Source organism: Hyperoodon ampullatus (assembly GCF_949752795.1).
Source record: "Hyperoodon ampullatus genome assembly, chromosome: 4".
In the NCBI taxonomy this organism is placed as follows: Eukaryota; Metazoa; Chordata; class Mammalia; order Artiodactyla; family Ziphiidae; genus Hyperoodon; species Hyperoodon ampullatus.
Window position 1 is genome coordinate 122615028 of NC_136917.1, and position 26757 is coordinate 122641784.

Below are 26757 nucleotides of genomic sequence, written 5' to 3' on the forward strand. Positions count from 1 at the left end.
CAAAACTGAGGTCAGCATCTCACTTTTCCTTCTGTTCAAGTGGAAATAGTAAAGTGAAATAGCATAAATCTTCCAGAAACTACTGTACAAAAGGATTTATCCATTTACATCCCAGGGAGGGACCAAATAGGTCTTTGATCTCCCTCATTTTCCCACTTTGACCATCAAGGTCTAAGGTTCCACATGTGATCAGGCTGCAGTCCCCCTCTGCCAGTGTAGCAGACACCACGGGTGGCCTGCATCTCCTTCCTGAGGGCCCACCCCATTCTCCCTCCAACATCAGCCTCAGCTGCAGTGGGGACGCAGAGCAAGCTCAGACCAACCTGTTACTAATGGGGTCGCATCTTAAACACACCCATTAGGCATTTTTCTACTTCTGCCCCAGGCGTTCTCCAAGACCATGGGAGCCTGCCAAGCCCAGAGTGAGGAGGGGTTAATTCCTCTGGGACAACCTTCAACCTAAGGGACTGGAGCCAGTGGTGCAGATGCTCCAGCTTCCTGTAGGAGTCCTTCCAATGGATGACTCTGGGGTGGTGCTCTTTCCATGCATGTCTCAGGAGATCCCAGTGGAGTGACACCTCAGTGCCCACTGCAGGGAGATCTCATATAGACTTTCCTTTCTCATCCCACCTTTTCCCTCATTCCTGCTTCCTGAGATCACCTCTCAAACGACTTGCCTTCCAACCCATATTTCCAGCTCTGCTTTCAGGAACACCCAAATTAAGAGAACAAATACCACCTGGTCCAGCTCTGAATGCAACTTTTCTAATTCATGGGTCCCATTATTTTTAAAATATTTACGTGCCAAACAGCTCATTTACTGCAATCACAAAATTAAACAGGACAAGGTCCCTGTCATTAAGGAACTCAATCTCATAAGGGAGAATTCACACAAACACACTTGGAATAAATGTGACATGAGCCAACGTCTACGTAAGAGGTAACCATGTTGTGAAGTAGGGGTGCCCACTTCTGCCTGTGGAGGTGCTCTCAGGACACCATCTGTTCCCACTTCTGACTCTGTGGGCAGCATCTAAAATGACTTCCAACCATTCTCAGCTCCTGGCATTCATTCATCCCTTTTGCCATCTCCTCCCCTTCAGTGATTCAATTCGCAAGACTAGAATACGACCAAAGTGATGAGGTGTCACTTCCAAGATTAGGTCTCAGAAGACTACGACTTCTGTCTTGCTCTCACTTGCTCCCTCTGATGGAAGTGAGTTGCCATGTTGTGAGCTGCCTTACAGTGAGGCCAACGTAACAGGGAACAGAAGAGAGTCTCCGGACAATACCCAGTGAGGAACAGAGGCCCTGGTTCCACGACATGCAAGGAGCTAAATCTAACCAACAACCACTTGAGTGAACTTGGAAGCAGCTGCTCCCCCAATCCAGCCTTGAGATGACGGCAGCTCCAGCCAATACCCTAGCAGCCTGATTTCAACCTTGTCAGAGATCAAGAGCCAGATCAAGAGCCAGATCACCCTGCCAAGCGGCTCCTGGACTCCTGACCCACAAAAACTGATACAATAAATGTTTGTTGTTTGAAAAAGCTACATTTGGAACTATTTGTTCTGCAGCCATGACCTACCAATGCATACACTAACCATGATTAAAGATCACCACCAGGGGCTTCCCTGGTGGCGCAGTGGTTGAGAGTCTGCCTGCCGATGCAGGGGACACGGGTTCATGCCCCAGTCCGGGAAGAGCCCACATGCCGCGGAGCGGCTGGGCCTGTGAGCCATGGCCGCTGAGCCTGCGCGTCTGGAGCCTGTGCTCCGCAACGGGAGAGGCCACAACGGTGAGAGGCCCGCGTACCGCAAAAAAAAAAAAAAACAAAAAAAAAAAACAAAAAAAAAAAACCCACCACCAGTATGGATATAGTCTTGACAGACCATATCTGATGCCTAATTGTTGTTCTTTTATATATTCATTCAATAAGCAAATACGATGTGCTGGGCAGTGTGGACACAAAAGTTAACTTAAAAAAGACACTGTCAATGCGTTCTTGGAAAAGGCAAGCTTGCAAAATTTGTAGCAAACCTCTTTATGCAACTTCACTAACCTAAACTATGACTTTTTATAAATGTTTAATTTCTGCTGACTGTATAATTTACTAAATCTATAATTAAATGTCTTTGCTATGTTAATACACTTCGTGTTCAATGCAAGATACTAAAGGTATGTTCCATCTGCTCAAAACATGTTATATATTTAGAAAAGAATTCTGATTTTCTTCTGCACAAAAATCCTTAACAGGAATTATGCCTTTTCCTTCCATTCATTCAAAAAAAAAAAACTACTCCCACAGGCAGAAAACTCACTAAGCAGTGAGCAGGAAACATTTATATCCAAACATTCTGTTATATTTTCCAAATCAACTACTCAGAAGGCTACATTCTCCTCTTACTCTCTGATGAGACTCAGTAACCACTGTGCAAACCCAGAAGAAACGCTTAAACATTACTGAACAATATTACTTACATGAGACTTCCATCTTTTGTGACAGAACTTTTCCTTTTCACGTGATACTAACTAGAAAAAAACAAACTGATAAAAAAATAAGAGCATTCTCTCGCTCATTCATAAAATATTTCTTTAGTCCTATTTGTTTTAAAAAATACCGTCAGCTTTCCCACAACATCACAAACAGCTCTGGGAATAAGCAGAAAAAGAGGAAGTGATTTTTCAGTGAAGAATTTAAACATACACGGACACACTTGGATCTATCAAACATATACAACTAAAATAATTAAAAATTCCAGGTAGGTCTTTTAGTGTGTTAACTGAATTATCACACTGGCTGTGCCCCCTTTTTCAACATGCTCTATTCTCTTCCCATTCGTACAATCCTCTTTAGCCAGCCATGGCCTGAGCAAAGGTTAACTTTCATCAGAAGCAATTCCTTGACTCTCCACCAGTGGCATAGGGCCATGAATAAAAGAATTTAAAAACCAGAAAAGAGTCGGGGGTGGGGGAAGTCACAAAAGAACTTGAGATTTATTAAGCACCCTCTCTTAGACTAGCTTTGGGCTTCAACAGGGGCTGCCCCCACTATGACATTCTTAAGAAGAGTATGTCATCCAAGTTCGTTTTCCAGTTTCAAATGAGGTGATACTGTAATCTTCATCTCATCATGTTTTCCACACACCCCTTTCTTTACTGATCAAAAGGAATACAAATGGGATGTCTATTTAGGCAGGGAAAATAGTTTATATTATGTTAGGGTATCCTTTGAAAAGGATAGTTAACCTGTATCTCTGAGACTTGTAAACCTGCTGCACATAATTGAGCATTGCAGATTTGCACTGAGATATTTTCAATACAAAAGATTTTCCTGTGTTTCTAATTTTGGGGGGAAAAGGCAGCAAAATTCATGAATTTCAGCTATGCAAAATGTCTTTCAGACCAACCCCTCCCCGCAAATCACTTTGAAGTAAAAAAGGACCAGACCATCGTATAGGGGAAAAGTATAAATTATGAAGCAAAGAAACACAGGTTTGTATCCACATAAACAAGCCCTATGATGATGTCACTGCAATTTGTTGAACATCTGAGCCTCAATTTCCTCTTCTATAAGATAGGGTTAATAATGCCTTGACAGGTCATTTCGAGAATCACAGCTAATACACATCAAATGTCTAGCACAGTAGTAGGCATCCACTATACTGTGAAAGGTTATTATTATGTATTTTCAAAATATTTTACCACATTGAGGCTATTACTGGAACTGCTAATGGAAATTATTATTGGTTAAAAATAAGAGAAGTTGGGCTTCCCTGGTGGCACAGTGGTTGAGAGTCCGCCTGCCGATGCAGGGGACACGGGTTCGTGCCCTGGTCTGGGAAGATCCCACATGCCCCGGAGCGGCTGGGCCCGTGAGCCATGGCCGCTGGGCCTGCGCGTCTGGAGCCTGTGCTCCGTAACGGGAGAGGCCACAACAGTGAGAGGCCCGCGTACCGCAAAAAAAAAAAAATAAGAGAAGTTTAGCTAGTGTCAGATAACCTCACCTGGCTACACAATAAGAGAATAAGAATAGGTGGTCCTCCAGAACCTCTACAGCCCTAAAATAAATAATGCAATGAAATGAAGTACCACTTAGCAAGTTTAAAAACAGTCAAAAGGAAGGGTATAGATAGAAACTTATTCTTAAAAAGAATTATTCCACAGTTAATTAATGCCCACCTTCAGAAGGAAATCTACACCAAAGTAATGTTGATACAAATAGACACAACAGAGAGAGAGAGCAGACACACTATAATAATCCAGTGATATGTGGAGCTAATAAAAACTAAAAAGGTTTTAGAGATGTAGCACAGGTTTTTGTTTGTTTGTTTTTTGCGGTATGCGGGCCTCTCACTGTTGTGGCCTCTCCCGTTGCGGAGCACAGGCTCCGGACGCGCAGGCTCAGCGGCCATGGCTCATGGGCCCAGCCGCTCCGCGGCATGTGGGATCTTCCCAGACCGGGGCACGAACCCGTGTCCCCTGCATCGGCAGGCGGACTCTCAACCACTGCGCCACCAGGGAAGCCATAGCACAGGTTTTTAAAACATTAAGAAAATGGTGACTCTAAAGAGTCATTTCCCAAGGAATGAAAGAGACAGCCAGTTGGAACAGTATCTCACACAAATTAACCTGTCCTTTAAGAGCAAAGGCCAGCACAAAAAGAATGCATCTGAGGCTACTTGCAGCCTCCTTATGGCTCTGGCCACCCGGTGTTAAATTTTGCATAACAAAAAATTGTAACTAACGGGTTGGCTCACATTTCCTGGCAGCCTAATCAATTAGACTGCTGCCCCTGCCCCCTTTCCTATTAAACCCTAGTTAGGGAGGTGCTTTACCGGAGTCTTTTTCTCTTCTCCAAGCCTTTCTGCCAAGTCTTTACATAGATACATATAAATAGACAGATAAATAAGTAGATAAGATTATGGTTCTTACACACAAAAAAGCAAGGCCAAGATGGAATACTGTGCTAAAATTCCATTTGTTTTTAGAACGATTTTACATCATTCTAAATTATAAAAGACTGAGGATACCATCTACGGGGAAATGTTCAGCATGCTCTGAGTATAAATACTGCCTAAGCAGCCTCTACTGGCAAGAGAAGATTCTTCTCACTTGGATGTAATTTTGTAATGTGTTTTCAAAAAAAAAAAAAAAAAAAGGCTTAAATTGGGTTCTTTGTAATTTTTTTTTTTTGAGGGCCTAGATTTGATAGAAATCACAAACAAAAGATTCTAACGTTTGTTCTGGCCTATGGATAGGCTCTGTTTAGGGTTTTTAAATAAAAATAGAATCTGAATGCCTTTCAGCAAGGGATAAGCTCTGCAGTTTGATCACAGGCCCCCATCATTCCCTATTTTTCCCCTAGTGTCCTTTACACATGTATCTTACGTGTCTAGTCCCTGAGGGCATTTTAGTTTGCTTTCACTCTCCTAAAATATAAAGTTAAATGGTTAAGAAATCATATATATTCAAAGTCTGGAAAAAGAGGGGTGGCAACAACTTGGGACAGACTTTCACTATTCAGTTAAATCAGAAGCCTCACTCAAAGGGTATTAATAAGCTTTCTGAAATGGCATCATTTCTGTTAGGCAAGGACTAGTTATTTAAAAAGTTATTATTCAGTCCATCAACAGAAGAATGGATAAAGAAGATGTGGTATATACATACAATGGAATATTCCTCAGCCATATAAAATAATGAAGTGATGCCACTTGCAGCAACATGGATGGACCTAGAGATTATCATGCTAAGTGAAGTAAGTCAGATAAAGACAAATATCATGATATCACTTATATGTGGAATCTACAAAGATGATACAAATGAACTTATTTACAAAATAGAAATAGACCCACAGACATAGAAAACAAACGTGGTTACCAAAGGGGAATGGGGGGTGGATAAATTAGGAGTTTGGGATGAACATATACACGCTACTGTGTATATAATAGGTAACCAACAAGGACCCACTGTAGAGCACAGGGAAGTACAGTCAATATTTTGTAATAACCTATAAGGGAAAAGAATCTGAAAAAGAATATATCGCTTTGCTGTGTACCTAAAACTACACAACATTGTAAATCAACTATACTTCAAAAAAAAAGTTATTATTTAGAAGTCCAAAAAGGACACAAAAGAACTCAACCATCTGCTATGCAAAGGATGCCAGAGCGAACAGACTATACATGAAAACACCTTGATTCTGATATTTACTATTTTGGTAACGTTGGTTCAGTCACTTTACTTCTTTGAAACTCAGTATTCTTAGCCAGAAGATGAAGAAATCAAGCCAGACTAAATCTAAGGTTTCGCTCTTGGACTTGAAATTCTATGATCCTCTAATTCTAAGCACCTCAGGCATTAGCTGTTGAAGAAAAAGGAATTTTTTTTTTTTTTTTTTTTTTTTTAACAGAAAAGCTCTAAAACTGGACCTTGGTGAAGTGTTAAAGGCAGTGAAAGGCAAATCAGGCAAATTCTTTACTTGGAACCACACAGTGAGTGCAGGGACAGGAATCTAGAATTTATCATTTTTATTCTGGCTGATGTAACCACTATAAATAATTGCCTCATGCCTGTGAGGTAATATGCTTTCTGCCAAGGACCCAATTAACATTGGAACGGACCTTGAAAGATTCGCCTTTATTTCACACATAGTTTTTATCAAATTATATTGATATTTCTTTTTTTAAACTTTCCATTCTGATTAGAAAAATAATAGATAAAATAGATTCACAAAAGAGTGACTCAAAAACACAAAGAATTAAAATCATGTGGGCTTCCCTGGTGGCGCAGTGGTTGAGAGTCCGCCTGCTGATGCAGGGGACATGGGTTCGTGCCCCGGTCTGGGAGGATCCCACATGCCGCAGAGCGGCTGGGCCCGTGAGCCATGGCCGCTGAGTCCGCAACGGGAGAGGCCACAACAGTGAGAGGCCCATGTACCGCAAAAAAAAAAAAAAGAAAGAAAGAAAATCATGTGTAACCTCGCCCCTGGAGATAACAAACTTGATTGATCATTTACCACGTCTGACCATGTATTGGGGATCTAAGGGGGAACAGGACAATTTTCTTAATCTCAAGAAGTTTACAGACACTGGTGGTGGAGAGAGACAAGGAGAACGGGGAATTATGATGAGGTCCGACAAGAGCTTAGGTAGGTGATGGGGACCTGCAGAGGCACACGTACCCCCGGCTTGGGGGTTTAGAATGGAGAGTTACTGCTCTGGGAAAAAAAAAAAAAAAAAAAAGTCCAAATAAACTAGAAAAAGGGAGAGGTGGATCGAATGAAAAAAATGGAAAGAGTAAAGGGAGATGGGGCAGGGAAGAGGAGAACAGGGAAGGGAAGCGGGGGAGGGAAGCGGGGTGGAGGAGGAGAGAGAGGCAGCCAAGGTAAGGGCAGGGAGAGACAGTCTGCTCCAGGCAGAGTGCAGAGGTGCTTCCCTGCTGAAAATCTGATAAGAGGTTTGGGTTTCTGCTGCTTCCTCAGCCTCCCAATGGGGTAGGAAGCAGAATGGAGTAAATTGGGCAAAGTTAGACAGAACCCTCAAGATCTCCATCAACTCTGCTTTATGGTCAACCTCTAGACCACAGAGGCCCAGTTTGGCTACATCACAATTCAAAGCTGCCCAAAAGAACCAAAAGGGAACCCAGAACAAGGACACTCCTATTTATCCCAATTACTTTTCACTGAGTCACAGAGGTTTCCTATTTTGCAGAGGCTACCCACCCTCACCAAAATCTCACCACATCAACTCATGATGTGAAAAGAACATGAAGCTGGGGTGGGCAGCATGAACTTCAACTGCCGCTACTCTAGGTGTCTGATGCAGCTTTCCGGTATGAGCACACCAGCCACCCCAGCTGCCTGCACCATGTGCATAAATGCTGCAGCCACAGACATACGTGTGGCTTGGCAAGAGCATCTGTGGAATTGGATGTTCCATCGTAAGCACAAATCTGAGAATATCTCATAAAGTCTGTGCACTAAAGAGAAGAGGAAAACTGGGAAGAAAAGATGGAAAAGAAATGGAGAATAAAAAATAATCATTAGCCAGGATTTCCTGATCCACACATTCTAATCCTCCCTTAACTGCATCTAATAGCCGACAGATGTGAACAATTATTTAGAGCATTTTTTTATGATAAAAGGCAATAAAGATATAAAGCTTTATGCTGACTTGCCACATCAGCTATCTAACACTGTCAAATCATTTAGTATAAAAATTATACTAGGGCTTCCCGGGTGGCGCAGTGGTTGAGAGTCCACCTGCCGATGCAGGGGACACGGGTTCGTGCCCCGGTCTGGGAAGATCCCACATGCCATGGAGCAGCTAGGCCTGTGAGCCACAACTACTGAGCCTGTGCGTCTGGAGCCTGTGCTCCGCAACGGGAGAGGCCACAACAGTGAGAGGCCTGCGCACCACGATGAACAGTGGCCCTCGCTCGCGGCAACTGGAGAAAGCCCTCACACAGAAACGAAGACCCAACACATCCAAAAATAAATATAAATAAATAAATAAATAAATAATAATAACTTAGGCTAACTGATCATTGGGGAAGTCATGCCTAATAATTCTTTACTTGTTAAACAAACAAATACCTGCCTGCTTTTAAGAGGTTCTCACAGTAAGAACACAAACATACTGATCCTTCAAAGATGAAAATATTTCATTTTTATTGTAAACGTCACTGAAATAAATTTTCATTTCTTAAGTATCATCTTCCTTGTGCATCTTCAAATCTCTTCATAAGCAAATTATATATTAAATCACATTTACATTGTAAAATGTCGAAAGTAAGACATCTTTGTAGAAGGAAAAAAAGCAAGATATTTCAGGGGAGAAACACACTAAATTTACTTTGTCATCAAAATAAAAATTTCTAAATACTGACAAGGAAAAATTGCTAACTTAAGCAAATGATAACTAAATAAAACCCACCAAATAATGAGGATGTTTTTCGTTCCAAGTAACAAACTACTCAATTCAAAGCAGCTTAAATAATATAAAAGAGTTACGCACTGGTGTGACTGAAAAGTCCAGTGAGAGGTTTTGTTTCAGACAATGTTTAATTCAGCAGCCTGAATCGAACGGTTAAGGACGTGGTTTCTTTGCATATTTTGGTCCTACTTTTCATGGTGCAGCCAATTTCCTAAAGCACACTTTCTTCACACACCCCAAGTAGTTTTAAGCTACCCCTGTGGCTATGTATTTCCTAATTAATGCTCAGCAAGAAAGAGCATCTTTGCCTCACCATTCCCAGAAGTTCACTCTGCTGGACTCAGTTTAGGTCTCATGCCATACCTGCAATCACTATGGTCCATGAGATGGAATATGCTGATTGGCCCAATCTACGTCACATTCTCCCAACATAGGGACCTGAGTCAGCTTTTCCAAAACCCAGTGCAAATCAGGGGCTGCTAAGAAGGAGCAAGGGAGGAATGGATGTCAGGGAGGTATTCAGCATGAGGGTACCACATCTTCTAACTCAATAAGACCTCAATTTGGTTGTCATGCAAAACTATAGGATCCAACTCAAAATTATTTTCCCTAATAATATTAATAACTGTTCCTAGACACCCCTTTATCTCCATGAGCTCACTGGATGTCTTTCACCCCATGTTCCAAACAACTAAAATTACCTAACAACTACAATTTAAAATCTTCCATCTTTTTTGCCTTATTCACTTCTCCCTGTTTACAAACAGGCTCTCCATACGTCAACTAGTTTATGAAATCCTTCCAGGATTCAAAAGAATGTTCCAGGGATTTTAAACCAGAATATACCTTTCTGATACAATTATGTATATAATTTACAACTTACAATTATGGATTAGCTCTATTTTCTTTAGGAAGCAATTCATTAATCCCTAGCAACAAACCAGCAACACTTCCATAGACCAGGACAGCCTACCTCTTAGAACACTGTACATTATTTCACCCAGCCTGCCATGAATAAAATGCCCAGAACTGCTATCTAAGCCTATAGTTGCAAAAATACTATACAATATAGCATTAGTCCCTCACAGCCACTGGAGAAGTATGGATGAATGCAACTCATTACTATTTCGATCCAGGTAAACACCTTAACATGGACACCCTACCACATGCATCTCTCGCCTTCCATGTTATCCTGGATACAACGTCTGCTGAAGTTGTCAGAGTAGATGAAAACTATACTTAGGCTGTCTTGCCCACCTCAGAGAAGCAAAAAAAAAAAAATCGTAAGACGATTGAGTGTGGTCAAACCACCTAGATTCAGTCTTGGCATCTTAGATTTGAAGCCAAGTTCCTCCACTTACTAACTTTAAGACCCAGAAACATTAGTTAACTGCCCAGTTTTCCCCTCTGAGAACTAAGGATAACAGTATCTTTTTCAAGGGGGTGATGTAGAAGTGAAATGAACTGATACATGTAAAGCACTTAGAATGGTACCTGGTACTTAGAAACTGGTAATGTGTATGACAATTACCATACCTCTTCTAAGAGCACCCTTGAAGTCCCAGCACAGAGTAGGACCCAACAAATACTGTGGACTGAATAAATCTCTTTTTTATTTATTAATTTGGTCCTTACAGTGTTCCTAAGGATGAAAGACCATAATGGATCAAGGTTATTTTCTAGACTCTCCTTTTTTCTCACGCCCCGTACTCTCACTGGGTGATTTCATCCATGGCTTCAGTGAACACCCATATGATAATGCCACATAGATCTCTATCTCCATCTCTATCTCTATCTCTCCAAGCTCTTACATAACCTTCTTGTCTACTAGACATCTCCCCTTGAGTTTCCTGAAACTTAACATGAGCAGAACAGAAATCACTGGCCAACAGCCATCACTGATGTCACGCCTCTGATAACCCCATTGCTGGGTGTCTTGTTATGTGCTCCCATGGCATCCTACAGACTCACCCTCTTCGTCCAGCCAGCCAGCCAGCCAGCCAGCACCTACTATGTCACGGGTTAACCATCATAACAGTTATCCCTCTGCATTTAATTGTCTAGTTATTAGTCTGCCATCTCTACTTCTGGGTCATAAACTCCCAGAAGATAACAGGAATTAGATCTTGTTTGTCCTTGTAGCCCCAGCTTTGCACAAATTAAAAACACATGGTAAATATCTGTTGGGTAAGTGACTGAATGTTCCCATGATACTGGTGCAATTATGAAGAGTTAAAACACATCCTTAAGATTGTAAGTTAACTGCAGGAAGAGAAAAAGGTGTTAGAAGAATGTAGCCAATCACTGTTTACAGTGAAGAAATATAAAATTCAAAGATACTTTCTCAAATCAAATCAATATTCTTATACTATGTCCAAAGTAAGGCTGTTTTTCATTTTAAAAAAGGAAAGAAGATTAAGACAGACAGACAGACACACACACACCCCCACACACACACCCCTCTGACTGGGAGGCAGCTGTTAAAGATGAATGCCAGACTTCACACCAGTTTTCAGTTTAGAACAACTTAAGGAAAGCATCTGACAATGACGGGAAGGACTATTATAATGAAAGACACTCTACTGGTGCAGAGGCAGGAAATGATGCAGCCACAGCTCACCACCACCACTGCCCACCCCAGCATATCCACTGAAATGAATCTGAGGGCCTGGGGGGAAAAGGCTGAAAACTGAGATAACTCATCAAAGAAGGAAAGAGTGTCCAATCATAATAATGTGTGCAACTCTTTTCTGCACTAAGCATGGACACTGATACATACCCAGGCTCAATTTTGTGTCAAAATTCCCATGAACATTTGTTATTTTCCCAGAACAACTGACCCTCCTTGGAAATTACAGAACCTTCGAGAGCGCTAAGAGAACTAATAAAGTCCATTTTCCTATGGCTCCCAGAAGGTGACGGAAAGCTAAATTCTAACTATCACCAAAATTCCTCTATGAGGACACAGGCTTAACAAGGGACAGCACATAAGCCTGTGTTCCTTCTTCCAGACACAGTGCTGGACGGTCAGCCTCTCAGGCTTTGAAGGCTTTATCAGAAAAAGCTGGTGCCAGCACCCAGAGGCACTAGGCAGGAAGTTGGGTGGGAGGGCTCTGGATCTGGCTAGGAGAATCATTCTCTCCTGTGTCATCGGTAAAGTGACCACAACTTAGGAAAAAAGGGATTCTTGAAGTTATTAACTGTTCCAGGAAGATGTAGAGCAGATCAAATGACAGAGTAACTGCCTTGCTGACACATAATATTCTTTTAAAGTACTTGAAAAATGAAAAGTAGTGGATGACTGCTTTGAAAATACAGGTGAATGGACAGCACAGAAAAGAGTCTCCCGTTTCAGGACCACCAGTGTGACAACTATCAAACAAAGAAAAAATGCTTTGACATCAGTGCTGTATCTCATGGAAGCCTTATTAGCAGCAGATACTAAAGATTCAGGTTTTTCTGGGGAAAACACCATAAGGAGGTTTTGAGTTCTTACCCATTTATACAGAGTAGAGTTGAATAAAAACAGCTGTAGATAAGGCAATGACATAGGTGTATACATAAATGCATATACACAGACACACATAAGAACTCATTTTAGGTGTTGCATTTCAGATTATTTTGATTGGGTCAAGTTGTCTAGGCTAATGTGGCACTAGAGATACAAAGTTTCATTCATGAAATTTTAAATAATGGTGATAAGATTTATCTCGGGATACAAGCAGAACCTAAATGTATAGCACATGAATAATAGAATGTGCATGAATTTTGAATGTTTATTTTTCAGAAGAAAACAAAGAATTGCATGTGTGAATTCTTAGAGACTCTAAGTGTAGCCTGTATTTGCATTTCAATAGGTTGCAAGGAAAGCTCTGTGAAATTGGTCAGATGTATAGCCTCTCATCCCTCCTCCACCCCAAATCAGTCAATTAGCTTCTGGAGAAAGGAGCATACAGAAGCTAATACCCAGCAGCTCAAAACTTATTCTAGCTGATACAGATCAAAATAGATTCAAAGCAAGTATGTTGAGGACACAGGTTTTCTATGGAACAAATTCTGGGTAAGAAGCATACAACACCAGGAGCTAATGCTGTTGTGGTCAGAGAACACACACATGGAAATGAAATAGACACTGCAGTGCACAGCAGGAGGAAAAAACAGGCAAATATCAGAAAACTGAGAGCCAACACATCAGAACGGTTTCCAGCAGGCAAAAAGTTAAGTTTAGCAAATTTCGTCCATTTAAAACAAAGGCATTTTGGATGCCAGTTCTGCTACACTGATTAATATAAACATGCTATAAATGAACCCCCCTGTCATTCCACATTCCACCCCAATCCATGCACTCTAATGCTGTCTCTTCTAATTAGCATTTTTCAGTCCTCCCATCAAAAGCCTTTACTGACTCCACATTAGCTACTCCTTGCCCTTTATAAATCTCCTTATTTCAAAGGAGTTATTTTTTAATGCCCACAAGAGTAAAAGTATAATACATAGGTATTACATATGTGAATGATGTTATCAATATATGTCTTTCGAATTGCAGCACTTCGGTTCCTTTATTTTCTGAAAAGCTACTTTTACTAAGTACTGACTCGCCTAGCCATGGTTCCTGCTATGGGCTGATTGTTTGTGTCCCTCAACCCACACCCCACACAAATTCATATGTTGAATGCTGAAGCCCTAATATGATTGTATTTGGAGGTGGATATTTGGGAAATAATTAGGGTGAGACTAGGTCATGATGGTGGGGCCCTCATGATGGGATTAATGCCTTTATAAAAAGAAGAAGAGACATGGGATCTCTCCACCAGGATGAGGGCTCTCATCAGATATGGAATCCATGACAGCCTGACCTTGGACTCCCAGCTTCCAGAGCTATGAGAAACACATGTCCACTGTTTAAGCCTCCCCGTCTGTTGCTTTGTTAGAGCAGCCTCAACTGACTAAGATATTTGCCTACCTTTGCTGTAGTCCTCATAATAATCCTGCCAGGTAAGTGTTAGTATGTGCATGTGATAGAAAAGGAAACTAAGCCTCAGAAAAACTTTAACCTGCCCCAGAGTCACACAGCTAGGATGGTGGCAAAGCCACATGGAGCAAGGCAAACAGAGGAGAAGGAAGGCTCCATTGTCTATAAACACAGTAACTACTATCTGTTTGACAATGTTCAAAGTAATTGACATGCATACATCTTATTTCTATAATATTCCTGGGAGGTAAGTGATATTCTCATTTTACTGATGACAAACCTAAAATGCAGAACAGAGCCCAGGAGAGTAAAGCCAGCAGGTGGTGGATCAACATTCAAACAGAACTAAAAGCTTCAATGCCTCTGCTCTTAACGACACAACACAAGCTTGCCCTCTGTAAGAGTCATCTTGTCACTGCAGTGCTCGGTAACAACCCACTGCACAACTAGTGACTAACAACAATAACCATTTGCAGGTCTGCAGGTAGACTATGGGTCTGTTGGGCTTGGCTTCTGGCTGCAAGATTATATAGGTCAGCTCCACCAGAGTTTATTCTGGGACCCAGGCTAAATGGGCAGGGACTACCCAGGGCATGCTCCTCTCACGGTAGATCACCAAAGGGCAGGATGGCAAGGCCAACCACACAAGCATATTTCAAAAGCCTCTGCTTGTGACACATTCACTAACAGCTCAGTAAGACACATAGCGGAGCCCAAAGTCAAGTGGGGGAAAGTATCCCTGCCAGCCATGAGGCCACTCCCTGGGCAAGGGAGTAAATGTATCCTTCTATTCCAGAAAAGTGAAAAATTAAGAGCATAATTGAATCTATCACACTATCCAAATGCAATTTGTATTTATCATAATGCCTTTTGGTTTGGATTGCTAAACAGTTAATGGAAAATGAATCTATGAGCCCAATAATTTATATTTGGAATAAAGTTTTAATGGAAAAGTGTAAATAGTCAAATCAATGTATTATTCCATCTTCACCTTCATGACAATGCTAAAATTGAGACAAGAGGCAATTAGAAAATATAAAACTATCAGTATCTCATAATGAAAAATATCACTATAATGAAGATCTTATAAAATGAAATATTTCTAGACCTAGCTGTTATCTCACTAACTTTGAGCACTAAGCTAAAAAAAAAAAAAAAAAAAAAAAATCCATTAGAAAATACTTAACGTTTTCTACAATCATTTCTAGCTCATTGTAATACATTATATTCTACCTCTAACTCCCCACCACTTTCCTGAGAGTTTCCATGTCCTCAACATACTAAATTACTAGGCAAGAACTCATAAAATGCTGCAGCTAATAAAAATAAGCTTGGATCTTCATTTGTTGCCAAAAAAAAAAAAGTTCAGTAATCAATGTGATTTAATGCCTTTGTGTATACATACACAAATTGAAACCACTGTATCAGAAAATTGATAAAATTGTACATATGCCATGTGTCTTTCTTGGTCGAACCCCCTATCTTCAATTACAGATATTCCACTCAAATGGAACAAAAATCTTGCCTGGATTTGATGTAATCTCACTCAGGTTTTAAATTCACTCACTGTTTCAAGCAATATGGCACCAACCTCATCATCTTCATTTAAGAATGAATTCCTTTTTCCATTACAGCCTCTAGTTTGAGATATTTCATTTTGCCTTTTCAAAACTGTATTGGAATGAAACTTGTAGGCAAGTTGTCAAAGTTGGAAGCAATTTGCAGAAATACACACACACATCCCTTCAAAATTGAATACATTATTTTCAAGGTCTGACACTAAACCATAAAACTACTTTGCTCTCTATGTAATTTTAACCAGTCCTGCAAAATAAGTGTTAAAATACACATTATGGTAATTCTTTTGTTTTTATGTTATTTTTTAACATCATTATGGGAGTATAATTGCTTTTAGGACGTTGTGTTAGTTTCTGCTGTATAACAAAGTGAATCAGCTATATGTATACATATATCCTCATATCCCCTCCCTCTTGCGTCTCCCTCCCACCCTCCCTATCCCACCCCTCTAGGTGGTCACAAAGCACCGAGCTGATCTCCCTGTGCTATGCAGCTGCTTCCCACTAGCTATCTATTTTACATTTGGTAGTGTATATATGTCAGTGTTACTCTCTCACTTTGTCTCAGCTTACCCTTCCCCCTCCCTGTGTCCTCAAGTCCATTCTCTACATCTGCATCTTTATTCCTGTCCTGCCCCTAGGTTCTTCAGAACCTTTTTTTTTTTTTTTTTAGATTCCATATATATGTGTTAGCATACGGTATTTGTTTTTCTCTTTCTGACTTACTTCACTCTGTATGACAGACTCAAGGTCCATCGGTAATTCTTGAAAACTATTCTAATGGAAATCTATTACTTTGAGAGAAATTGTGCTCTCTCTTTATTCACAGTCTAGTTCAATTAATTATTTAAAGGGGATGAATTCAGAATCTATATCCAGACTTGACCTCTCTTTGGAAGTTTCAGCCCATACATCCAGCTGCTTACTGAGCATCTCTATCTGAAAGCTTCTACAGGTGTGGCAAACTCAAGATGCACAGAACCAACTAATCACCTCGCCATCCACGTTATTTTTATTTCTTGCTCTCATTTGTTTCTTGTTATGCCTGAAACCTGGGAGTCACCTCCAGCTCCTTCCATTTCTTTTCTCAACCATCCCAACAGGTCATCAAGTCCTATTAATGGTACCTACAGTTGCCTTTTCTCTTCTTCCACTGCCAACATCTCAGTCCAGCAGCAGCATCTCTTACCTCCCCATTTCTAACCTCCTAGCTGTTCCCAGGCATTATTATGAGGCTTCTTCCCAGGCATTATTCATTAACGGCTGACAGTCAGTAAAGTATTTCTGTGCCCTAAGTGAAATCTTTTAGTGGCTTCCTACTGTTTAAAGTCCAAACCCTTCAATATGGCGGTATTCTTGGGACTCTGCTCATCACTTTCTGCTTCTCACATGCACTGTTTGCAGCACCTTGAAAAGGACACACCCTGTGTGGCCACCACACCTTTGCACACGCAGCTGCGTCCCCACCCATCTCGCCTAGTCAGTACCTGTTCATCCAGCATCATCTGGCAGAAATAGCCCCATCTCCACAAAGCCTTCCCAGCCTCCTACAGCACAGCGGGGCACCAGCCACCTCCAGTGCCCATGCATTGTGACCGACAGGGGTTACGGTACTTGCTGTTGCAGAAACTGCTGTTTCCCCGACCATACTATAAACCCCTCACAGGTCAGTACCAGACTCCGCTCATTTCTGGACTGCTAGAGCCTGGGATAAAAGTGCAAGAGTGTAGATTTAAGACACAACACTCAGTCCTCTGACACAAACCTGTTCAATATATACTGCTGCTGCTATTATTTATTATTATTATTATTATACATTAATTGAAAGAAAGGCAGAGAATGGGTTTTTTTTTCTTGACTGCCTGAATCAAAACACAATCTAAGTAAAATTGCAAGTGTTTTGAGAACTCAAGCATGTACCTTACTGAAGAGTATCTATGATAAGGGTTCCAAATCACAGGCGTTTGTTGTCTTTAACATTAGAACGTTTCAAGGTGCAAAGCAACTGTCTTACCACGCCCTGGAGGTAGTTTCGTAAGGCAAACCATGTGTGCCAGCGATTTAAAAAATGTAAAACGGCACCTGGACACTGCCAGTGCCCTGGGTCCTTTCGGGGTAAAGGTCTAGGGCTCCCTCCAGCCACACCACTGTAAGAACAGTTCCCCAAGGTGGGTTAGTTAATGGTTTGAGCTCTCACATTACTACCTTTGCCATTATTTGGGAAGTCAAGAAACAAATGCAATGGGTATACATCCCCTTCATGCACCTCTCCATAAAACTAAAACCCAGTCTCAATGGAAGAAAGAAGGCAAAGCTGTTTAACACACCTGTTAAAGGTTGTCAAACCTTACATTTGGGGATACAGAAGTGGTATGTGCCATATCTTAGGTGTTCCTTGGACACGTGATCCCCCTAGGAGCAGTGGGTCTCAAGCCTGGCTACACACCACCAAGAGACTGACGTGGATTGCTTCGAGGCCCTAGGCTTTAGAGAGCTCTCCAGGTGATTCAAAAGGGCAGCCGCATTGAACTGCTGGCCTGACGTTTGGAGTGAGGCATCCCATGGAACTGATTTACCCTCCTCAATGCCAAAAGGATGCACAAGATAAAAAACAGCTTTAAGAGCCTTTCATTGATGGTACTGAGTGGTATAAAGTTTTTTTTCTTAGACAATGGAACAAAAAAATTAAAAACTGGCCACCCGGGCTTCCCTGGTGGCGCAGTGGTTGAGAGTCCACCTGCCGATGCAGGGGACACGGGTTCGTGCCCCGGTCCGGGAAGATCCCACATGCCGCGGAGCGGCTGGGCCCGTGAGCCATGGCCGCTGAGCCTGTGCGTCCGGAGCCTGTGCTCCACAATGGGAAAGGCCACAACAGTGAGAGGCCCGCGTACAGCAAAAAAAAAAAAATTGGCCACCAAAACCACTTTTTAAACTGATTATAAAAGTAATACATGCTTACTATAGAAGAGTTCAAGGAAAAAATTCGTATGGTACCACCATCAAGATATAATAAATTTTAAAAAAACGATATAATAAATTAACATTTTATGGTGCCACCATTAAGATATACTAACTTAACTTTTTTTTTTTTTTTTTTTTTTTGCGGTACGCGGGCCTCTCACTGTTGTGGCCTCTCCCGTTGCGGAGCACAGGCTCCGGACGCGCAGGCTCAGCGGCCATGGCTCACAGGCCTAGCCGCTCCGCGGCATGTGGGATCTTCCCGGACCAGGTCACAAACCTGTGTCCCCTGCATCGGCAGGCGGACTCTCAACCACTGCGCCACCGGGGAGGCCCTAAATTAACATTTTAGTGCAGTTTCTTGCTATTAGTTTAGATGATGATAATGAAGAAAGAGAAAATAGGTCCTTAATAAATGTTAGATATGATGGATATTTTTTAGCCTTTTTATACCTCACTTTAATTCATTCTCAATAATTCTGCAAATAAGTGTATTTTACCAGTGAGGAATTAACCAGCCTGGGCAACCCCATACAGGTTAGTGGCAAAGATGGTCTTAAATACTCTAAAACCCACACAGGCTTTTCCTTCCATCCCACAGGGCTATCCTACACGTGCGCGCATGCACACACACACACACACACACACACACACATTTTTATAGAATTGTACATACATTATGTACACAGATTAGTAACCTGTTCTTTTCCTTGCCATTACTGTCCAGCTTTTGCCCATATCATCAAATATTTGTCAAAAGCATCATTTTATTGGCAATAGTGTCTTCTAACACGTGTGTTTCACAAGTTGGATACCAATCTCCATGCTTTTGGTTGCTTCCAAGACAAATATATGATTTCTAGGACACTTTAAAAATCTATCATGGGACTTCCCCAGTGGTCCAGTGGTTAAGACTCCACATTTCCACTCCACGGGGTGAGGGTTTGATCTCTGGTCAGAGAACTAAGATCCCACATGCCGCACCATGCAGCCAAAAATTTTTTAAAACTTTAAAAAAAATTGATGATTTTATAAAAAAAAATAATAAAAATCTATCGTTACTCATAATTTATTTAAAATGTAAGTTTCAAATAAATTCCAACACCTTATTTGATTTCATTAGACTCTGGTGCCAACAATAAAATTATTGATCCCTGCTTGCATATTGATCTTTGTAAGTTCATGTAATTCTTGATTTTTATATTTTATCTAGTTTATTGATTATTTGGTCTTTTGGTCTGTTTTTCTTGTCTTCTGACATTATTCATTATTCACTGTGTTTCAAATGCAGCATTATTAAATTTTTAGGTCTTACCTACTTTGAGAAATCTATTCTGGCAACTTAAGACTTTCAAAAGCTATGATAAATGAAACCACACAATTCTTAAAAAGAAGGAACTAAGAGCTAAACAGTGAAGAAGTGGTGGCTCATTTTATCTACAAACTATTGCAACTGAGTATGAAACCCTGTCCTGATGGGCTAAGACAAAAATGAAGACCAAGCCAGCTCTCATTATCTGATTGAAAGAAGCAAACTTGTTTACCTAGAGAGGAAGAAACTTTTTGAGTACTGAACTCGAAGCAAATTTATCATGTGGGTGTAATACAGAATAAGAGACAATGCACAACATAATGGATAAGGCTTCAAGGGGAGTTTTACAAAAAGTGCAAAGATGTTCACTCAGAGCCATTTCTTTTAGAACCCTCAATAAAGGCCAAGGACATAATGTGAAGTTGTAATTCGGATGGACAGTCTACGTGTGATAGGACCTGCCGGAGGGCAGAGCTCAGGGAATCCTGGAGATGAATGATGAATGGTAAGAGGTCTCTTGGGCTATTGCTCTCAGCCGTCACTTCTCAGCCAGGGTCTGCAGAGCAGAGAGATTCAAAATTGAGATTGTTTGCAGGACCGGAAGTGCAGGCATGCTGCATGACTGATTCAAAGGAGACCCACGTGCTTCAGTGGAAGGGGAAGGACTAATATTTTCCCAGGAGGATTAAGAGCCTGGTTGGAAAGACATCATTACACAAAAGTCGGAAACGGTTGGGAGCCATGACTTTTCCAAAAAAGCAGCTCTGAATCTGTTCAAATGCTTGAACTCAGTTCAGGCCCCAGAGATCTGTGCCTATGAAAGTTGAACACTGTCTTTGGCTGGCAACTGCTAAGAACAAGGGGCAGTAAAACACATGCTTGCTATAAGCATGCTGCATGTACTTCCACGGCCCATCCAGATCTACTCTCCACCCTATACCGGGCCTTGGTGTTTGGATGCATGGACCACGCACGGCTGGGGGCTCCTGTGCCCCTCTGGTTTCTGTTGGGTTTCGCTAATAGGGAGCACCAGAAAGAGTGCAGAAGGAAGGAGAAAAATAAGGCTGAGATGTCCCTGTCCACCTCCCTGCAGAGTCACTTCAGTCTGTGTCCCTCACCTACGGTACCTGTCACCTGCCTTCTCATCTCCAGGTTCTGTAACGGCTCCCTCCCTCGCTCCTTCAGGCCTAGTGAAGGTAATGGATCCCTGTGGCTTCCAGCCCCTTAAACTTTCCCTATACCCTGCCCACACCTTTTAAAGCATCCCTTTTATAAACTCCCCTCAAATTATCCAATTCATGCTCACCATCTTTTTACTACCTAAGCCCCACCTGATACCCACTTTTTTTTTTTTTTTGCGGTACGCGGGCCTCTCATTGTTGTGGCCTCTCCCGTTGCGGAGCACAGGCTCAGCGGCCATGGCTCACGGGGCCCAGCCTCTCCGCAGCATGTGAGATCTTCCCGGACCAGGGCACGAACCCGTGTCCACTGCATCGGCAGGCGGACTCTCAACCACTGCGCCACCAGGGAAGCCCCCCACATTTAATTATTTAAAATCACACTATGCAAGGCTCTGTGCCAATCCAGAGGGCAGTGAACTAAGGTTAACTGAATAAGTACTACATGCCAGAGGCTGTGCTAAAGGTTTACAACTGCCTTCAATCTTTAAGCATGTATTATCTCCATTTTACAGCTGTGGACACAGAGATCAGAGTGGTTAAGAAACTCGTCTAAAGTTACAGAGCTACTCATTGTCACTGGACACTGATCCTCAATGCATTTGCAGTTTCATTATAAGACACTCAAATCAAATAATTTTAAAATAATGTATCACAATGCAATAGGATTAGGTGTGCAAGTAAGTAAAATAGACAATAACTATTATAAAATTCAGAATGGAACATAGTAATTATGGAAAATTTCAGGAAAGAATTATAGTTTACTTTGGTCCCTAATGAGCAGGGAGAATTGGAGAAAATAAGGAAAGGATATTGTAGGTAAAGGGGATACATCAAGTCTGGAGAGGGGGTGATGGAATGGGGTTTTGGAAGGCAAAGAGTTGGAAATGAGACCAGAAAAGTAGACTGAGCTAAATCAGAGAGAGTCAGGTACGTTTTTACTCTATCCTCGAGCAGATGATGCAAAGTCATGTGGGGATTTTAAACCAGGGACTGATGTGGGGATCTACATTGACAAGCAGGATGGAATGGAGAAGGACCTGGACCCAGGGGTACCAGACAATACAGAAATTTAGGTGTGAAAGAGGCTGCCTAGACTCTAGAAGTATTTTTTTTTTTTTTTGCGGTACGTGGGCCTCTCACTGTTGCGGCCTCTCCCGTTGAGGAGCACAGGCTCCGGACGCACAGGCTCCGGACGCGCAGGCTCGGCAGCCATGGCTCACGGGCCTAGCCGCTCCGCGGCATGTGGGATCTTCACAGACCGGGGCACGAACCCGTATCCCCTGAATCGGCAGGCAGACTCTCAAGCACTGCGCCACCAGGGAAGCCCTAGAAGTATTTTTAATGTAGAACTGACAGGGGTTGGTGACTGCAGGCATGAGACGGAGAAGTCAAAGGTGGGAAAAGGGATGACCTGGAGAATAGGTATTGCCTTGACAGAAATACAGAGATGACAATTTTCTGGTTTATTAACAGTTGTACCAGAGAATGAGAAGGTGCAAAAGAAGAGCTAGTATGCAAACTTGTTTATTTGACGTTGTTTTTAAAAAAAAGTTTGTTATGAAAACAATTCTTAGAGTACAAAATAGAAATTTGAGTGAACATAAGATTTTAAGGGCACCCCATCCTTACCCCTTTGTGGATCAGGAAACTAAAACTACAGTACTCTATCTCTATTTCAGAGGCAGAAATTCAACTCCTTCAATGGATAAGAAACACCACTTGGATATGACCACAACTGGTCTCATTGATTAGGTACTCATCACTACCAAAAGTTCATGTACCATTTTGATTCTTTCTGTCCCAAAGTCATCTCTGTGCCTTTCTGGAACCTCTGGAGATCAAAAGTACCTTATCCCAAAGTGTAATTATCATAAGTATTTCTATTATAATCCTCTAACTAGACTTCTTTCCTGTAACCACCCAGAGTCCTCAAATGATAGGAACCAGGGTAACACTCCCACGTAATGATCCTGCTCTTAAGTTCAGGTGAGTATAAACACATCCACAAGCATATTAAAGTTAACACAGAAGAAACACTGAGACACTGTGACTGAAATAACCTACATCCAAGCACTGCTGACACCCAGTCAGAATGTAAGAGTCCACCTGCTTCTCTGTTTTCTAAAACTGAATTCCAGACCAAGGCCAGGGGAAAATCAGAGCCTAGGCCAAGGTAAGAATGTTAAGTTTTTGTTGTTGTTTTAAATAAGGTTGGGGGATGAGATCAGGTATAGGGGAAAGAGAAGCAAACAAAACAAAAACCTAAACAGAAATCTAGAAATCTAAATTATAAATATTTAGTTGGTAACCTCATCATATCTGAAAAAAAATTTTTTTAACATTCCAGCTGCATGTGACAGTGGACTAAAATGGTAATATTTAATTGGAGAGTGGAGAAATCAACAGAAGATGCTACCAAGCAAAGGAAAGCACAAGAGAATGGCAGGAAAGGAATCACAGGAGGCCTCTCTGAGATACCCCTCCCTCTTTTAGTGCCTTCTTCCTGCTTTGATGATGCCTGTTGTTCATTTTTCTCCAGCCTTGGGATCTATCACATTAGGGATAGGGACACTTTCATTAAAACAAATAAAAGGGAAACACATAACGGAAATCACTGAAACAATTAATTTCCCTGACAGTTAAAAAATATGACCCCTGTTTAAGGGATATTAAGCCCGAAAGGAGCCAGTTATCCTTTGATGAGTTAGACCTGTCTAGAAATTCAAATGGCCCCAAGTCCAAAGGCTGCCCAAGCCCGTGCATCCGTCAGAATTTTGCACGTTTGGAGATGCAACCTGAAAAGTTTTCCAGATTCTAACAGGGGAAGCCATTGGGACCTCTTTCTCTCATTCTCATTTCAAAGGCAGTGACTGAAGTGCTATCAGTAGTACTGGAAATATTAATACAGTCCACAGAAAAGATGGAAACGTGCAGTCACTTAAGATGAACGACTAAGTTGTGCTGCCATTTTATGAGGTAGTCATGCCTTGAGAAATTATATGTTCTGACTAAAAATCATTTTTCAAAGTCCAAATTTTAAAAACACCACTAGTAGGCCTGTGTTTTAAGAGCTAGAGGTACTGAAATTCTAAAAATAAGTTCTAAACACACACTGCAGTATTCTATACTAAACACATTCTGAATTATTGCAAAATTAAATTTTAGAGAATTATAATATTCATATGCTCCATATTTTGACACAAGGCTTTATTTAAAAAACGGATCTGTTCCAATTCTAAGCAGCTAACACTAAGCATCTATTCAGTGTAACAGGCCAATAGACTCTTATTATTAGATAACATATTCTGTCATAATGACCCCTGTAAATAATGCTAACTGTCTTTACTGGTGATTCTTCTAACTTAAAAATAAATTCAAACAACAAATATGGAATAAAAATATAACTATTTCATCTGACTAGTAATGATATGGAATGTTATAAAGAATAGAAATCATCTTTGATTTCAACAACGTAATACTTATTGAGGACCTTCTATAGTCTAGTGTATTTATTACATGGTCTTTAACTTAAAAAAATTCAGTTATGCCTATCTCCCATGACTCAAGTCATGTTACAGCATGCATTTTACAGAAGAATAAACAGACACCAAGAGGGTATGTGACTTGCTCAAGATTACCTAGCAACACAGTCAGAATCAGTCATACAAAAGTGTAAGTTTCAGCCTAGGTTCACTACAGGTATACCTCATTTACATGTTGAAATGTTTCATATACAGTAGTATGTATTTGTAAGCTAACTTAATTCACTAGGTGGCGTTGCTCTTAAGAACTCTACAGTGACATCATTTGTAATACAAATGTATACTTACATCTTGTATTTTGTAAGTAGTTTCCTAACATTGGAATTTCTTAAAACAGCTATTCTGTATGTGCAATGTCTTTTAAAAAAAAATATTGGATATAATGGGAGTAAAAGAATAACAGGCTTTGTTTAAGCCAAAATAAAGTAACTATGAGGTGGCAGAACTTTTATGCACTGTTATGTTGCTCTTTCTCACAATGTGGAGAGCTTTATTTCATTTACAGTAGAAAGCAGACATTCTTTATCTATTATATAGTAGAATATGGCAGGCGTAGTAAAAGTAGGTTAAGAACAACGAAGATCTAACAGTCTAAGTACTATATTAACTAGCAATGTTTCCTTTGTTTTGTTGCAAATCTTAGAAAATAGCTTCATTATTTTAAATAGCCACAATAATGATTTCTTTATTTCTAAAATTAAAAGTTCTATGAAATCTATACCCCTCAAAAGCACCATGTATCTCAATCATACCCTCTGAAGTTGTGATCATATGTATTACAGAAATAAACCACAAAAAAGAGTTTCTTAACAAAAACACATTTTAAATTATCTAAAATGAATGAAAGGAAAGAGAAAGCTCTCAGCAGAATTGCCATCAACATAGTAATAATCTGAACCATTAGAAGTTTAATAGAGTTTATCATCTTTTTAACAAAGAGCCTTTCCATATTTAACCAGAGACCCCAGAGAGGACGTGGACCCACACAAACAGCTGTGCATTACCAGAACTTCATAGATGTGATGAAAACAAAGAAAAGGAAATCCACAGCAGTGACTAACCACACTGTACATTCAAAACAATGACCACACTGAAAATCATTAGAGTCAGTCTGTTTACTTAGGTTTGGAACAATAGATGACATTTAACCCCAACTTTTTTAATCCCTCTTTTGTTTACCTACAAATAATCCTTTAGTTTATCTATAATATTATTATATTAGAGTAATATGAATAATATTAGAATTAGTAATTGACATTTAAAACAAAAAGCAGACAGCTAGCCCAGCTGTGAGTCAAAGACAATTAAGGAATATCTGAAACATTTCTACATGTGCCGTATATTCGGTCTTCCCAAGCACTGTTTTTTTAATCTCAAAAATAATGAATGAGAGTTTAACAATGGCTAATGATTAGCTTCTTTCACAGAGAAAACTACCACTTACACACAGGAAAAAAGAGTTATCAAGGAGTTAAACATACTAATTTTGAACATACTCATATTTTGGCTTCCTGAAACTTACAAACGGCCAAGCAGATGTTTCTTCCAAGTTTTCTGATCTGCCAAGTTTTAACTTGGAATACATTTGTATACTAAAGTCAGAGTAATTAAATTAGAGAAATTTGGGCACAAAAAGCAAGGCAGAAAGACACATATCTTTCCGCATCTCAACATAAACAAATTACAGGGAACTTTGATTGAGCTGCCAGCAGAAACTTTCATCTCACTGACAGGAGGAAACCTCCCAGCAGCTGCACACATCTGCAAGGCGATCCGATAGATGCTGCTGCTGTACGGGCTGATCCCGACACAAAACTGAGTCCCGTGTTCCCAGAACTGAACAGAGTTGCTTCCCTCGACAGACTTCCCAGACTTCTGACAGAATGCCCAACCGGCTCGTCAGATGTCACTGCCAGCCACGATTTAACTATTCTTGAACAACCAGCAGAAAAAAATAAACCACCAACAAAGTCTCAAACTAAAAGTCATATCTATTGTCTCTGACAAAAGAGCCTTTCTCGGTGAACCCTGTGATGGGTCACTTAGAGACTTAGCGTACTCACGTTGCTAAGAACTATGCACATATTTGTGCCCAGTAAAGGAATGAAAAGGGAACTTTGAAATCCTCCACGGCTGGCCACTGGTAACCCTACATTTCAAGAATGGAAGGATCTCCTACCTGGAGCCCTCTTCGTCTTAGAATGCTGGACTCATCCATCTCCCCCTCCGCTTTCTCTGAGCCTCTCACAACAGTCTAGCCATGCTGTACTACCTCTACT

The 26757-nt window shown here is 40.9% G+C and overlaps 1 protein-coding gene across 5 annotated transcripts in view; it reads right to left on the bottom strand.

The window, feature by feature from the left end:
• MAST4 (microtubule associated serine/threonine kinase family member 4) overlaps positions 1-26757 on the bottom strand; it is a gene marked incomplete at its 5' end in the record, with an annotated part of 573576 nt that overhangs the window by 308277 nt on the left and 238542 nt on the right. For 3 of the 5 annotated variants that reach the window (XM_079703242.1, XM_079703241.1, XM_079703238.1), the window contains one exon: positions 26658-26696. The exons of the other annotated variants lie outside the window; for them this stretch is intronic. In XM_079703242.1, coding sequence (XP_079559368.1) covers positions 26658-26696 — 39 coding nt within the window. Of the gene's footprint in view, positions 1-26657; positions 26697-26757 lie in introns of those variants that run through there. 5 annotated transcript variants of the gene reach the window in all.